Source organism: Mirounga leonina, unplaced genomic scaffold, assembly GCF_011800145.1.
Source record: "Mirounga leonina isolate KUSES-001 unplaced genomic scaffold, KU_Mleo_1.0 Mir_108, whole genome shotgun sequence".
Classification (NCBI taxonomy): Eukaryota; Metazoa; Chordata; class Mammalia; order Carnivora; family Phocidae; genus Mirounga; species Mirounga leonina.
This window is the reverse complement of record NW_023270237.1, coordinates 3,816,010-3,829,352: the sequence shown is the minus strand read 5'-3', so window position 1 is coordinate 3,829,352 and position 13,343 is coordinate 3,816,010. Positions and strand designations below refer to the sequence as shown.

Genomic DNA, 13,343 nt, shown 5'->3' with positions numbered 1-13,343 from the left:
GTCAGTATATAATCAAAATCCCATTGTTAGTCCCTTAGTGTATTTTAAAGTGATAGGGAGACATGAAACTCACCAATCCTGGCAGAATCAAGGAAAACCTGGATTTCAATCCTAGCTCTGAGTCTTAACTATACGTGACTTTGGGCAAGTTATTTAACCTCCTTTGGCCTCAGCTGCCTCATCTATGAAGTATGAAAATGTCACAATACAACCAACCTAAGAGAATTTCTTTGAGAATTAAATGAGCATTTAATTTATATATTAATATATATGCAATGCCTGACACATAATAGCTACTCAATAAACAGAAAATGTTGTAACTTCATTGAAAACACTGTGGGTAAAACTCTGGCAGATGGTTTGGAAGAAGAGAAAGTTGGGGCATTTTCTCTGGGTTGTGCATACATAGAGAAGAGAAAAGTTTAGAAGAAGGAAGTATGAATGTGGTTCTAAGACCAAAATGTATGGGGATAGTTTTCCGCCACTTTGGATAAATCAATCAAGTTGCTTTTTCCTTCTTATTATGAGAGAATGAGTAAGCTCTATGGGAACAGAAATTTTTATCTGTGCATTAGTCATTGTGTTCACTCTTAATGTCCCCACTGGAGAGAAACGACACATAGTAGGCATGCAATAAACATTTCAGAATGAAAGAAACCATCCGTGAATATCAGAGTGGCAGAAATGCCAATTCAGTTTGCCGCCAAGAGTGCCGTCTCAGCAAAGCTTTTCTTAAGCCAACATAAATAATACCATCAGAGGGCCCTCCTAACTTCAGGAAAGAATATGGAAATGAAGGTAAGGTCCAGCGGGGACTGTGAACACCAAGCCTGGTTTCTTTGTAATCACTGCCCCTTGGGTAAGTATCTTGGCACTAAAGCCCACACTCTCATTAGTGATTTTATACGAGTCATGTCCCACAGAGGCACCATCTACTGGTTAAGAGCGCTGGGATGATCCACCCTGAACACACCCATGGGAAACGCCTGCCTATTTTCCTCAGAGTAGAACCTTAAGAGAGCAGCCCTTCTTCCTCAAAGCAGCAGACCATTGTGCCCGAGGGTGCTGGCTGTTAGGCCCAAGATTTTTCTGGCCTTTCTGTGTCCATTAAATAAAGGGGGCTGGACTTGCTCTCTTGAATGTCCTATAAGTCTATTCAAATGTCGCTGGCAAATTAGACATGAGCCTTTTTCTTAGATAACCATGGCAAGCCTTCCTGATCCTCTTTATCAACAAAGCCAAGGGATGTCCAGCCAGTCACACCTGAAACCAAACATGTCGGTGCAGATGGCGGAGCCAGAGGGACCAGCTGCCCCTATGGCTCCACCAACATCCAGCCAGGGAAAGGTCTCTGAGAGTATGAGAATGTTCTCGGCGACCTTCTCTGCATCTGAACCCTTCGCCCCATGTCAAGAGGCCCTCATCCCACAACACAGATTTCCAACCAGAATGTTACCGAAGTTGGGTAGTCACAGAAGAAAAACAACTAAACCTGAGCCTGTCATGGAGGAAAGTCAGAGAACAAGGCAGTGAGTAAGAACATTTTTATTCTTTTTTTTCCACTGGTACCCTGAGCCGAGCTCAACCCAGAGGATGGCAAGCAAAGCTTGGACTAAAGGGAAAACAAGTATTCTCTCACAATGATTTCCATCCCCATGGCCCACAGGGGGCTTGGGGCAAGCCCAGTGACAGGTAACTGGTGATAACTTGGCCTGTTACCGCTGTAGCATGCAAGGCTTCCTATGTAGGGGTCAGAACCAAACAAAACCCACACATGCATATCCGAATATCCACACACACACACACACACGCACACTTTAATATGTATGTATTTATACATATTTTTAAAACATATTCCTCCTTTCAGAAAAATACACAGAATTAGCAAGTTTAAATTATTTGCACTTAGTTCTTTGTCTCCAGTTATACTGTGTTCTTTTGTGCTGGTAAAACAACATGTGCTTTAATTAGCAAATATCTGTAAATAATTTACTTGCTTTTCAAATACAACAGAACAATGGGGTCAGTTTTCACATACATTTACCCAGCATGCATCCTGGGTCTTAAGCCAGACTCTCCCATTGTTCAATAACTATATCAAGCTGTCCAACTCTTGCTGCCTCCTCGGTGGAGGGTCGGGGTAGGGGGCCAGAAACCCGAGTTCTGGTAGCAACATCCCATTTTGTAAGACCCCAGAAGGCAAGCTCATAGCGTTGTCTAGCCCCAGTTAAAACAAAGTCTTAACGATCTCTAACCCTGGAAATTTCTGCGAGGAACGTGGAAGTGTGCCAAGGACAAAGGGCATTTCATGCTCTGCTGCCCCACTGCCCCCGACCCCCAACGGCGTGAGCCCAGAAACATAAGGCGCGATGTCTGAGGCCTGAGAATCACGGAGCCCCGTCTAGGCTCTGCAGGGTTAAGGCTGGGCCCTGCACACACAGTGCAAAGAAAGATGTTAAATCAAATGAGAATGACTGCTCCAGGACTGGAGGCACTATTATTTTGAATAAGATTGAAAAGGCCAGAAAAAGCAATTCAAAAACATTTCAATTATGTATTTCCCAGAACTACATCTTTGAGCAACTAATGCAAATGTTACCACCACAATAAAACTTCTTCCCACATAAAAGCATATAAAACAGGTTGAACAGCATATACTTTATATATCATATGCATATTTTTGACTATTAATAAAAAATTCAAAATCTATGTATGCTTTACTCTCCTAAGCAATACAGTAATTATGATTAAGGGACAGGCAGCACAAAAAGAGCCAATTTATCTTACTCGTGCTCAGGAATACTATTGTGTAACTAAGCAACTAAAGACAAAATATGGTCTAATTAATTCACTCCTATGCTTATTTAAAAGACACAATTAGAACATTTTTATTTTCCAGCCTGCACAGTAGCTCAACATGCTTGAGGGTGTAGAAAGCAAAGCCTATTATTCTCAAAGACAAGAGTTTAATGTTTAGTGTCACTGATCAGGCTTGGAACTCAGCTCTGGGGAGGAGGGGGTGTGTTTCACAGCCTGGGTGTGCTCTGAGTCACGAGAAAGGAAAGGTATGGTAAGGGGGGGAAGAGGCTCCTGGGGCCACTGGATTGACTAGTAACACATGGCCCCTCCCCGCTCTTTTCCTCATCGTGGCAAAGGGATGGAGACAGGGCTGTGAACTTGATGGTCACGCGTGCAAGGACATGCGCCACTGTGCATCTATTTATACAGCCACAGAGATTCTACAGAAAATTCATGTAATTAAACCACACGTCCTCGTCTGTGTGATAAATGTCAAATATCCATCTTTGACGCTGCTAACAGTGCATCTGATTTTAAAAGCAGAATTAATTTACGCAAGTATGTGCTGGAGATTGATGCCATTAGCATGATTCGAAAGCACCCTTTCGGTAATAATCATCATCTGCATGTTTGAAATGTGTTGTCGATCCGGACGTTCACAGTCCAGGATGGAAGCCGTGTTTTCCGAAGGCTAAGGCCCGGGTTCTAATCTCAGGCAAGCCGGCAAAGACCACAGCGTGGCTGGAAAAAGCCATCCATGCCTGTGCGAGGCCACGGGAGCAGAGTTTTCAAGAAATGCAGGAAATCTGCGACGGCATTTCTGAGAGGCGAATGAATCTTTAAGCCAACAACCGATAAATTTGTTTTAAATTTCTTTAAAAGCCAAACCAACGGGTAATCACTAGCTACAATATTATTCTGAGTGGGAGATGGCAAATGTCCAACCACCCCTGGCTATAAAAAATGACAAGCAAATGCATTTTGATTCGAGCAATTATATTCTGGATATTGGTTAAAACTAGACTTTGATAAATGAGCTCGAGTCATGTATCACTAGATGCCACCACGAACAATGGTATGCTTTATTAATAATTAATAACAAAGTATTTACATGTATGGACTCGTGTACTCCATAAAAATAACATTTCCTTAGTATGTGCCTGACACTCTAAACGTCAAGGGAGCTTTTAATTGCTTACAATTTTGACTCACTATCAAACGTTGGCCTAGTTAAGACCATCAGTCTGGGAAGAATGCTGGCCCACAGGAGCTGCCAACCACACTCAGGTAAGGAGTGACCGGCAGTCTCTGGTCAGACCGCCACCGCACTGCCCCGGCTTTTTATGGGCTGAAGGCTGAAGATGGGAAAAGTACTCAAACACGGACATGCTGGGTCTAGCCTCATCATCAGTCCCAAATAGGCACCCATCTCTTTGCGGAGTACTCTGAAAGAAAATCCTTTACGCTTTTTCACATCTTGGGGCAAAACGACGATGGATTTTAGATGAGAAAGAACACGCATGAGTCGGGGGTATGCGGCAGCTGGCCCACATGGGAATGACCCATCGTAGGTCCTCTGCCAGGAAGAAACCAGGCTGGCCTTAAAGAAAGCAGGCTGTGGGAAAGAACATTTTAGATGACTGATGTCATATAGTCATTCAATAAATACTTAGTGACTGGCACTGAATACTGGGGGAGGGGGGTACCCAGAGGTGAATAAGGCATAACCTGCAGTTCCTGAGAACAGCGCTAGGGTGGGGGAAGAGGGGAGGTGGAAAGGGGGAATGACAGGCAAAGGAAAAGGACACAGATAACCATCACCAAAGGCGCATGTGCGAAGCACAGGGGAGGGCGAAACCAACCACAGCCCAGGAAGAGCCCTGAAGGCAGGGATCCTTGTCTATCTTGTTCATGGCTGTATCCCCAGGGCCTAGAACAGGCTCTGGCACAAAGTAGGTGCTCTATAAATATGCACTGAGTGATCGAGACTTCAAAGATAAAGACAATACTTTCTAGTTTCCAGAAAGATCAGGAAAGGCTATAAATAGTGACTTTAATTAATCTCCACTTTAACTAAGGAGCACAGAGAGAGTCTGACAGCTTTTCTGTGACCAATGTCTGTCCATGGGTGTAAACGATGAGCTCTTTGAGGGCTGAGGCCCTTCTCCTTCTTCTCTGTATCCTGTTGTCCAGCACATAGTAGGCCTTCAATCAACATCTGCAAGCTGAATAAATTCTTTTTTCCAAAATCATGCAGATCATGAGCCTTCCTTTAAACACACATTGCATTTATTGTCAGCACAATTCACCAACGTGTTACATAACGAATTATGTTGTTTTTACATTTTCAAAACGTGTTGATCTCATCTCTCAATGAAGATTGATAAGCTTCTTGAGAAACAGGGTCACACCATGAACTGTTTTGCATCCATCTCTGTACCTAGCAGAGCTCCGAGTACATGGTTAGCACTCAACCAGCAGTTTTTGATTAACTCAAGATAGATGACACCAACGTTTGCCGGAGTTAGGATCTGAACCTACAAAATTAAATCAGTACACATTCTACTGATTCTCAAATTTTAACATCATTAGAATCAGTGATGAAACAGAGATTTATTTGTTTATGCAAATATTTTTGACATGACTGTTAAATTATTTCTTAGTATTACTGGGTCTTGCTCCAACCCAAGTAAGAAAGAGGAAAAAAAGTACACACTCCCGCTCCCTATTTCAAATCAACTCCATAGGCCAGGGGTCAGCAAACATTTTTGTAAAGGACTAAACAGTAAATAATTTCCCAGTTTCCACTGTGTGGGTCAAATGTTTGCCGTCACAAGGACTCAATTTGCGTCTGACTTTGTTTCAATAAAACTTTACAAAAACAGACAGTGGTCCAGATTCAGCCCTCAGGCCGCAGTTCACTAATGCTTATCACAGTCCTCTAAATTCTCTCCAGAGAGTTCATTAGTTCTCGCCCTAGTTCTGAAGGGCCAGCCAGTTAGAGCAAAGTTACTCCTTCACCTAGTTGAAGGTCATTACTAAAACTACTAAAAACTGCCCGAACTGCATCCCTCATTTGCTGAGCTCTCCTGTAGTAAGTGCTTATGCTAGTTGTCAGGCGCTTCCCATTACTGTTTCTAATTCTCTTGACAAAGTAGAGATCATTAGATCCATTTTATAGATGGAGAAACTGAGGCTGAGAAAAGCTAAAGAAACTGTCCAAGGTCAGTGAGGTCACTTGAAGAGGTCTTGGAAATTTAAAAAAAAGTCAGCTCATGTATATAGACCGGAGACTGAGCAACCATCTACAGCTAGAACAGGGTCGGTCCAGCACCTCCTAGATTTCAGAACGTGTCTGACTAACACGAGATGTGATACAAGCAGGCAATCTTTTAAACACATCCTGCCTATCCAGATGACAGCATAGCTCCATACTGAAATGTAAATCTTTAAGGAACTTTTTATTTTGGTGACATAGCTAAACTCATCATATGGATGAAAGCCAACCTGATTTGGGGAGACCTATATCGGGTATTTGTCCTAGCAAACTAATCTAGATGCTGTCCTCTCACAGAGAAAACCTTTCTTTAGGAAAGGTAGTGGTGGGGGTGCCTGGGTGGCTCAGTCGGTTAAGCCTCTGCCTTTGGTTCAGGTCATGATCCCGGGGTCCTGGGATCGAGCCCCACATCTGGCTCCCTGCTCAGCGGAGAGTATGCTTCTCCCTCTCCCTCTGCCCCTCCTCCTGGCTGTGCTCTCTGTCTCAAATAAATAAAATCTTAAAAAAAAAAAAAAAGGAAAGTAGTGGTAGTGGTCTCAAATTTCAATGAGAACAGCAATACAAATATTAATGATGAAAACAGTGAGTCCACCACTACTGAAGAATCTACTATGGGCCAATCTCAGTTGTAAGCACTTCACATGTATTGACTCATTTAATCCTTAAGGCAATCCTAGGGAGTAGGTACTGTATTTCCATTTCATAGATGAGGAAAGTGAGGCAATGTTTAAAATGCAGGATCCTGGACCCCAGTTCCAGAGATTCCAATCGAGTTAATTTCAACAGGGGCTCTGGAATATGAATGTTTGACAATTTTTAACCAGATAGTAACCACTTGTAGAAATCCTGACTACGTGTCATTACTATCTGTAATGCCCAGGTGTACTTGATCTTGACTTCCTGACATCATTAGCTTACTCATCCACACTCAAAGTTGTAGGTGCCCAGTAAAGCTTCTTGTAGAATCCAGCCCACGGTCAGGCTGAAATCCAAGCTTGCACATCCACCTCTTTTAAGAGTGTATATTGCCAATAGATTAAGCGCTTGGCAATTTGAAAATGAATATAATCAGAAGTTACCCAGTAACAGAACCAATTACCCGCCTACTTTGCCATTTTCCTCCTCTGAAGAGGTTGTGGCTGAATGTGGCGATTGGGGGTAATTACTAAAGATACTTAACTCCTTGTATATGGCTCTGCTATTCACTTTCATGGTAATTTAAGACAGTATCATGATTAGGCCTGGGAACCTCCACACAGGCATAAAAGTTATCCTGCTTATTGTTTATAAATTAGTATCTAGAATAAAGGTCACCGCAATCATCCCTCTTTTCTATTTTTAAGGACTGTACTGTTTTTGAAGTACTTTTGCCCATACAATGCCTCTTGATATTCACAATCCCCAGTCAGCCTCATTATTGTCCCCATTTTGCTGCTGAAGAAACTGAGGCTCAGAGTGTTTATGCTGGTTCAAGGTCGAACAAATACTAAGTTGCAGAATCAAGATGTAACTCTTTCTGGACTGCTTTTCCTCTACACCAGTTGCCAGCACTGGAAGTTATGTGAAGGCAGCAGTTAAGTCATTATCATAGTTATTATAACCAATAATAAATTGTTAATGATTATTAATAATGGTATTAAAACACAACTGTTCTTGTTAGATACCACTAGCTCGAATCAGCTGAACTTCATAGAATAAGAATGGTTCTGCTACCTAAAATCCAGTGATCTCTGGCAAAACGGATTGACTAGTCATAATTCTAAAATGAACAAGGACCAGCCCACATTAATGCATACTTCTAGAATATAATATGATGCATTAAAACTCTGGTGTCAAGGGTAGGGTTTAGTGGGGGAAAAAAAAAACAACCCTAAAGCTTAGAAAAGCCTGCGTTCTGGCCTGGTGACCTTTGACAAACCACATAATTTCTCTAAGCCTCTGTCTCCATCTGTAAAATGGCATACAAAGTCCTGCCTTATCCAGCCTCATACAATTATTGCAAGGATCAATAAAATATTCCCCAAAAAGGCCCTCTGCAGATGATAGCAAACCACACAGGGACGCTATTTCTAATCTCGCACAATGATAATTTTCCTGCTTTTAGAACTGACGTCTTTACATTTCAAGAAATCATAAATAGACAGAATGGTTCTCTTAAACCAAAAAAGCATACTGAGTCCTGGCTGTCCTTTTGAAATGGATGCTGATGTCAGCTCAATCAAGAAATTATTAACCTCCATTTGGTTACTTAAAATAAACTGTCCTGGCTGATTAAATGTGCTGAACATTTTCTCCAAGTAACAGTGCACATCACCAAGAAACCTTTTTCTTTCAGTTACACTTTGCAAATGGCAAATGCATCATTCCAAACTATTTAAAATCAATAACAAAAATCATTTCACTGTATATAAACAAGTTAATGGAGTAAGTGAAAACAAAGCAAATTTCTTAATGAGAGGACCCTGTTGCCCCCTCTAGGTGCCTGCAGTAAATGCTGGTTTCTGTAGGCTCTCCTCCAGAGGAGACTGGGGCTGCTATTCAGCTAATGAATGACTAACTTAGGCCAGGGGGGGAAATGACATCACCAGGGTGGAAAAGCAATCTGCATTGGGAAACTTTCTACCTGCTTTACATTTGTCATAATTATTTTGCACAATGCAGCCTGCATTTGCATAATTTTGAGGCGTGTCATTATCTCAATTGAAAATTGTTTTAATATGGCTGAATAATTCACAATGACATCAGCCAAAGTCCTAATGAAATATACAAGTATAATCATACAGCTAATTACCAGCCGTGTTAGCATTAAAAAACAAATCATGCATAATATTAGACGATGTATATGCAGCTGAGGATTATAAATAGAGCCATCTCCCTCCCCAAACCCCCTAGAGTTTACTTTTAAATGACAAGATTAATTTTCTTAGGTATGGCTCATATAGCAGTGACGAAATGTGCAGATCATTACAACGGTTCGCTTTCATTTCCCCTTAATGAACAATTTTTTAACATCGTTTATTTAAAAATACTGTGTATCTATTCATTATCAGCAGTTCTAACAGATGCAACCTTCGGCTAATACTGTTTTTATTCTTAAATCAGAATTCACTATTTAATTACACCAACAGAAATTAAAACTGGACCAAGTGGGGTCAACTCGGGGTCTTTAAAAATATTTCAGTTTCAATTAAAAAAAAAAAGAGAGAGGAGAGTGACCACAAAATATCTCATAAAACACTGAATAATTTCCTTCTGGGTTTAGTCAGAAGTCTATTAGGCACCAGCTCTTTTCTGGATATTTAATCCTTCCCTTTTCCAGATCACAGGCCATGTTGAAGTAATAAATTTGAAAAGCAAATAATAAGAAATCAGGAGGGGGAGGGGAGGAAGACAGCTGCGCAGGAAAGTTGGGGCGGGGGAGGGGGCCGAGCTAGACCTTGGGAGGGGGAAAGAGCTCAACCTGTTGGTAGGTTGCAGTATTTTTTCCCAGTATTTCCAAACAACACCTTTGTAAAATTGCAGGCAGGCGTCGGGAAGTATGAACGTTTAAAACCCAAAGCTGGCCGGGGAGGGCGGTGTGGGGGGGGAACGTTCGGGGAGGAGGGCGGGGCTTATTTCCGAAGAGGCAGATCTGAGGGCGAAGGTTTTGACGAACTCCAGTAATTAACCGGCATAGACCACTGATGGGTAATTCGATCCTGGGAGAGGGAGTGAACTGGCGATGCCAAAAGTACAATCAACTCCATCAAACCAAGGAATTGTGGAAGGACTGGCAGGCAGCTCCACGCTCCGGGATGAGTTAAACGGGGAACCATTCATTTAACAAAAAGATCCTTACATCTACCTCGAAAGCTCGAGGGCCTGGCACAGAGCTAGCTGCCCTCAAAAGTCTCAGTTTGATCACCCTGCTCTCGCTCGGGCAACACAAAGCCTTGCCAGGCGGCCGCGCGCCCGCCCTCCCACCGCACCGAGGGCACAGCCTCCCCAAAATAGTTCCCCTGGTGGGTATCACGGCGCTGAGGTCGGTCAGCTGACGAGGGGAGCCCGCAGAACTGCGGTCACACATGAAATGACAGAGCCGAAGGGAGGCGGCCGCCCCGGCGCCCGGTGACAGCAGCTCACCTCGGGCGTCCTCCCGGGAGCGCGGCTAGCGCCCCTGCGGCCGCCCAGAAACGTGCCGGCGAAGCTCGGTCCCTCCCCACCCTCCCCCGGAGCGCCGTCTGGGCACGGAGGCCGCCGGACGCGCCGGGCCAGTGGGCGAGCACACACCCCTCTGCCTTCCCTCCCCCGTCCCGGTCCCACACATCCCCAAAGATCGCGCTGGAAGACGTCCACTTTGCGTGGAGTAATTGAAAACTAGAACATCAAATGGCTTGTCCGGGGTGGGGGGGTGGGGGGGTGGGGGTGGGGGCGAGAGATAGTTGTTAATGCTTAACGTGTTTGTGCCGGTTACACGACCGCTTTGAAATCCGCCCGGGCAGATCTGCAAGTTATTTGAATGTATTATTCCAGTACCTGTCATTTATCACTTTATTCAACACGTCTTTGCCAACTCAATAGCTTTTGATCTCACTCTGCCTCCATTTCGTAATTTCCGCCCTCTTAAACATATCAAATACTTACTTAAAAAAAAAAGTGAACAATATCGAAACCCACCGAAAGAAATCCACCCAGCCCCGACCGAGCCAGACGCGAAGGTAAGATTTTCAAAAGGCAAAAAATATATAAAAAGCATGTGATGTTCAAGCGCAGTAGCAAGAGAGCGAACGATCTCTCTCTCCCTCTCTCTCTCTCTCTCTCACACACACACATATCCTTGAACAAAACCCTTCTCGAACAAGTTATTTGATCTTGACTAAAATCAGCAGTTGGATCCTCTTTGTAAAGCTGACAGCCAAACTCTGACAATGGCAAAATACTCGAGCCCCAGCTAGTGGCGCTACCCCTTTAAAAAAGGAGTCGATCCTGCTCGCCTGCAGAAGTGAATACAGTATTTTCAAGCTTGCCCTGTAATAAGCATTACTTGGGGGGGGGGGGATAATAAAGAAAGAAGAGAGGGAGATATAAGTTTACCACCTCGCCATGGTCGCTATTTCTGCCCTGGGGAGTGTCTTCTGGGAGGAAATAAAGTTTAGAGCTGGATAAAAGTTGCCGGCTGGTCCTCTCTTCCCACAACAGCTGGAGCTCCGCTATGCAAATCGGATCCTTTGGCGTACATCTTACAAAGAAAAAGTCGCCAAGGGACAAAATTCTTGGTTTGCCTTCAAGGTGGAATTGAAAAGCCTTGTAGAAAATGTAAGGTCCGTGCAAGCCACACGGTGAGCCGACCCACTGCAGGGGAAAAAAAGCACCAAATAAATAACGTAGCCATCAGAGCACAAACATCTATTCCCAGACACATTTACACACAGACATCCACACTCTTAATACAGAAGAGCCAACAGATATAAAGCTGGGTGGAAAAATAATAGAGCCCACAAATTTTCTGCTTCCCTTAAAAAAAAAAAAAAAAAAAAAAAAAACTCCGGGCACCCCCACCGCCACCTCTCCCTACTTCTCCATCTGAGGCGGTAAAATTACATTATGTATGTATGATCAGTGCAGGGATTTTTTTAAACAATAAAAATGATTTGGGGGGATGCAGAGGGTAAAAGTTTGGTGAAAAGTTTGTGGGGGGTGTGGGTGGGTGCAGAGGTGTGGGTGAGCTGGGGGGCTGGGGGGTGCCGGGGGGTGCCGGGATCGGAGGAGCGGAGGAGAGCGAAATACCTGGAGTGAGTTGGGCTCCATCTCGACGTTCTGAATTGATTGAACTCAACATTCTCTCCAAACTTGTTGGCTTGAATGGATTGCATCAGGTCCTGGCAGGGAAAAACATTCTCTGCCTTCAGCTGGCGTAATGTCTCAATATAAAACTGAGCTCTTGCCTCCCCTTCGGCACCAAAATGATTGAAAATATGTCCTAATATTTCTCTGACGACTCAATTTTCAGCTCCTGTCAAAACTGTGTAGGTTTCCTTCCAAATGTGGAATGATCAAATTCATAATCGGAAGGAAGGTTCCGTCCGATCTCGGCGGGAAGCGGATGGATCAAGGCAAAAAACATATAGGACGGTTTGTAAAAATAAAATCCACCCTAAAACTGTGTGAAGATGAGATGTCCCTCTTCCCGATCTCCCTTGTCTAGGGGTGTCGTCTAATGAGATTTTTGGAAGAGACGAGAGCTAGCGAGCTCCGCTGTGCATCTGACAGGACCTGCTTGTATATGTCTAATATAAAGAACATTTCCTGCAGAGATTCCGGGGCGCTGCTCCTCTTTCTAATGCTCCTTAGCAGATTTGCTGTTATTAGACATGTAGATTTGTTTGATAGTTAAATTACGCTTCCTCACTGCCATGTTTTCGAGAACTAATCTGTTAAATTATATTTTGATGCCTATTTACATGGAAGGGAAAAGTGGGTTATCGATTATATAAACATATAAATATTAATGCATTTGTTCGCTTCGCAAAAAATACTCGGCAAAAAACCCCCCAAAAACAGAAAGACAAGTGAGCAGTGCACACACATCTCAGGATTTTGCAAACAATATTGAACGGACAGCGACTGCATTTAGGGACTGGAACAATAAACGATGCATGATAAATCAATAAATGCGAGCAGCGAGTCTGCTCGGAATATGAATTCAGGCTCCCGGTTCTGCGTGTGCATTCTTTAATTTTGAAGTATATACACTAGTACGTGTTTACAATGCTGATGGACGCCAAGGGCGCTCTCAAATGATAATGTGTTTATATAACCCAGCGCTACAGGAATAATATACCGACTCCTACCCCACCCCCATCCCCTCCCCCGCCAAAAAAGGGAGGGGAGCTTCCTCAATAATAGTTTGAAACTGAAAAAATCCATTTGCAAACTAGTTAAATACAACCAGAAATTAAGCTGTTGAAAACCGGGGGCATGAACCGTAAGACAATAAAGGTTTTAAATGTGTATATTTATTGTTCTGGAGCCCTGGAGCATTGCGAGGTTTGCATGCACGGCTATTATGCAAACACAGAGAAACTTAAGAGCGACAGAACAAGGAACAGGCAGAGACTGCAAAGCCCTCGCTCGCTCCGACCCAGCTGCCCGTCCTCCGCCAGGCTAGATTGCATTTTCGCAGTGTTGATGTAAAATGGTGTACTCGCTTCCCCCACGCTCCCCCCCCCCTTCCCCGTTCTCCCCCCCCCCCTTCCCGCCCCCCCCCCCCCCCCCCCCCCGAATTTAT

The 13,343-nt window shown here is 43.7% G+C and overlaps 1 protein-coding gene across 3 annotated transcripts in view; it reads right to left on the bottom strand.

Annotated features, from left to right (window-relative positions):
- Window positions 1–11,972, bottom strand: part of LOC118019569 (AT-rich interactive domain-containing protein 5B) — a 179,538-nt gene extending 167,566 nt beyond the window's left edge. Inside the window, exons 1-2 of one of the 3 annotated variants that reach the window (XM_035018913.1) lie at window positions 11,843–11,972; window positions 11,150–11,407 (exon numbers count right to left, since the gene is read on the bottom strand). In XM_035018913.1, the coding sequence (XP_034874804.1) occupies window positions 11,150–11,407; window positions 11,843–11,863 (279 nt within the window). In that variant the 5' untranslated portion in view covers window positions 11,864–11,972. The remainder of the gene's footprint in view (window positions 1–11,149; window positions 11,408–11,842) is intronic. The other 2 variants (XM_035018920.1, XM_035018930.1) reach the window with 2 other exon arrangements.
- Window positions 11,973–13,343: the final 1,371 nt, after the last annotated feature.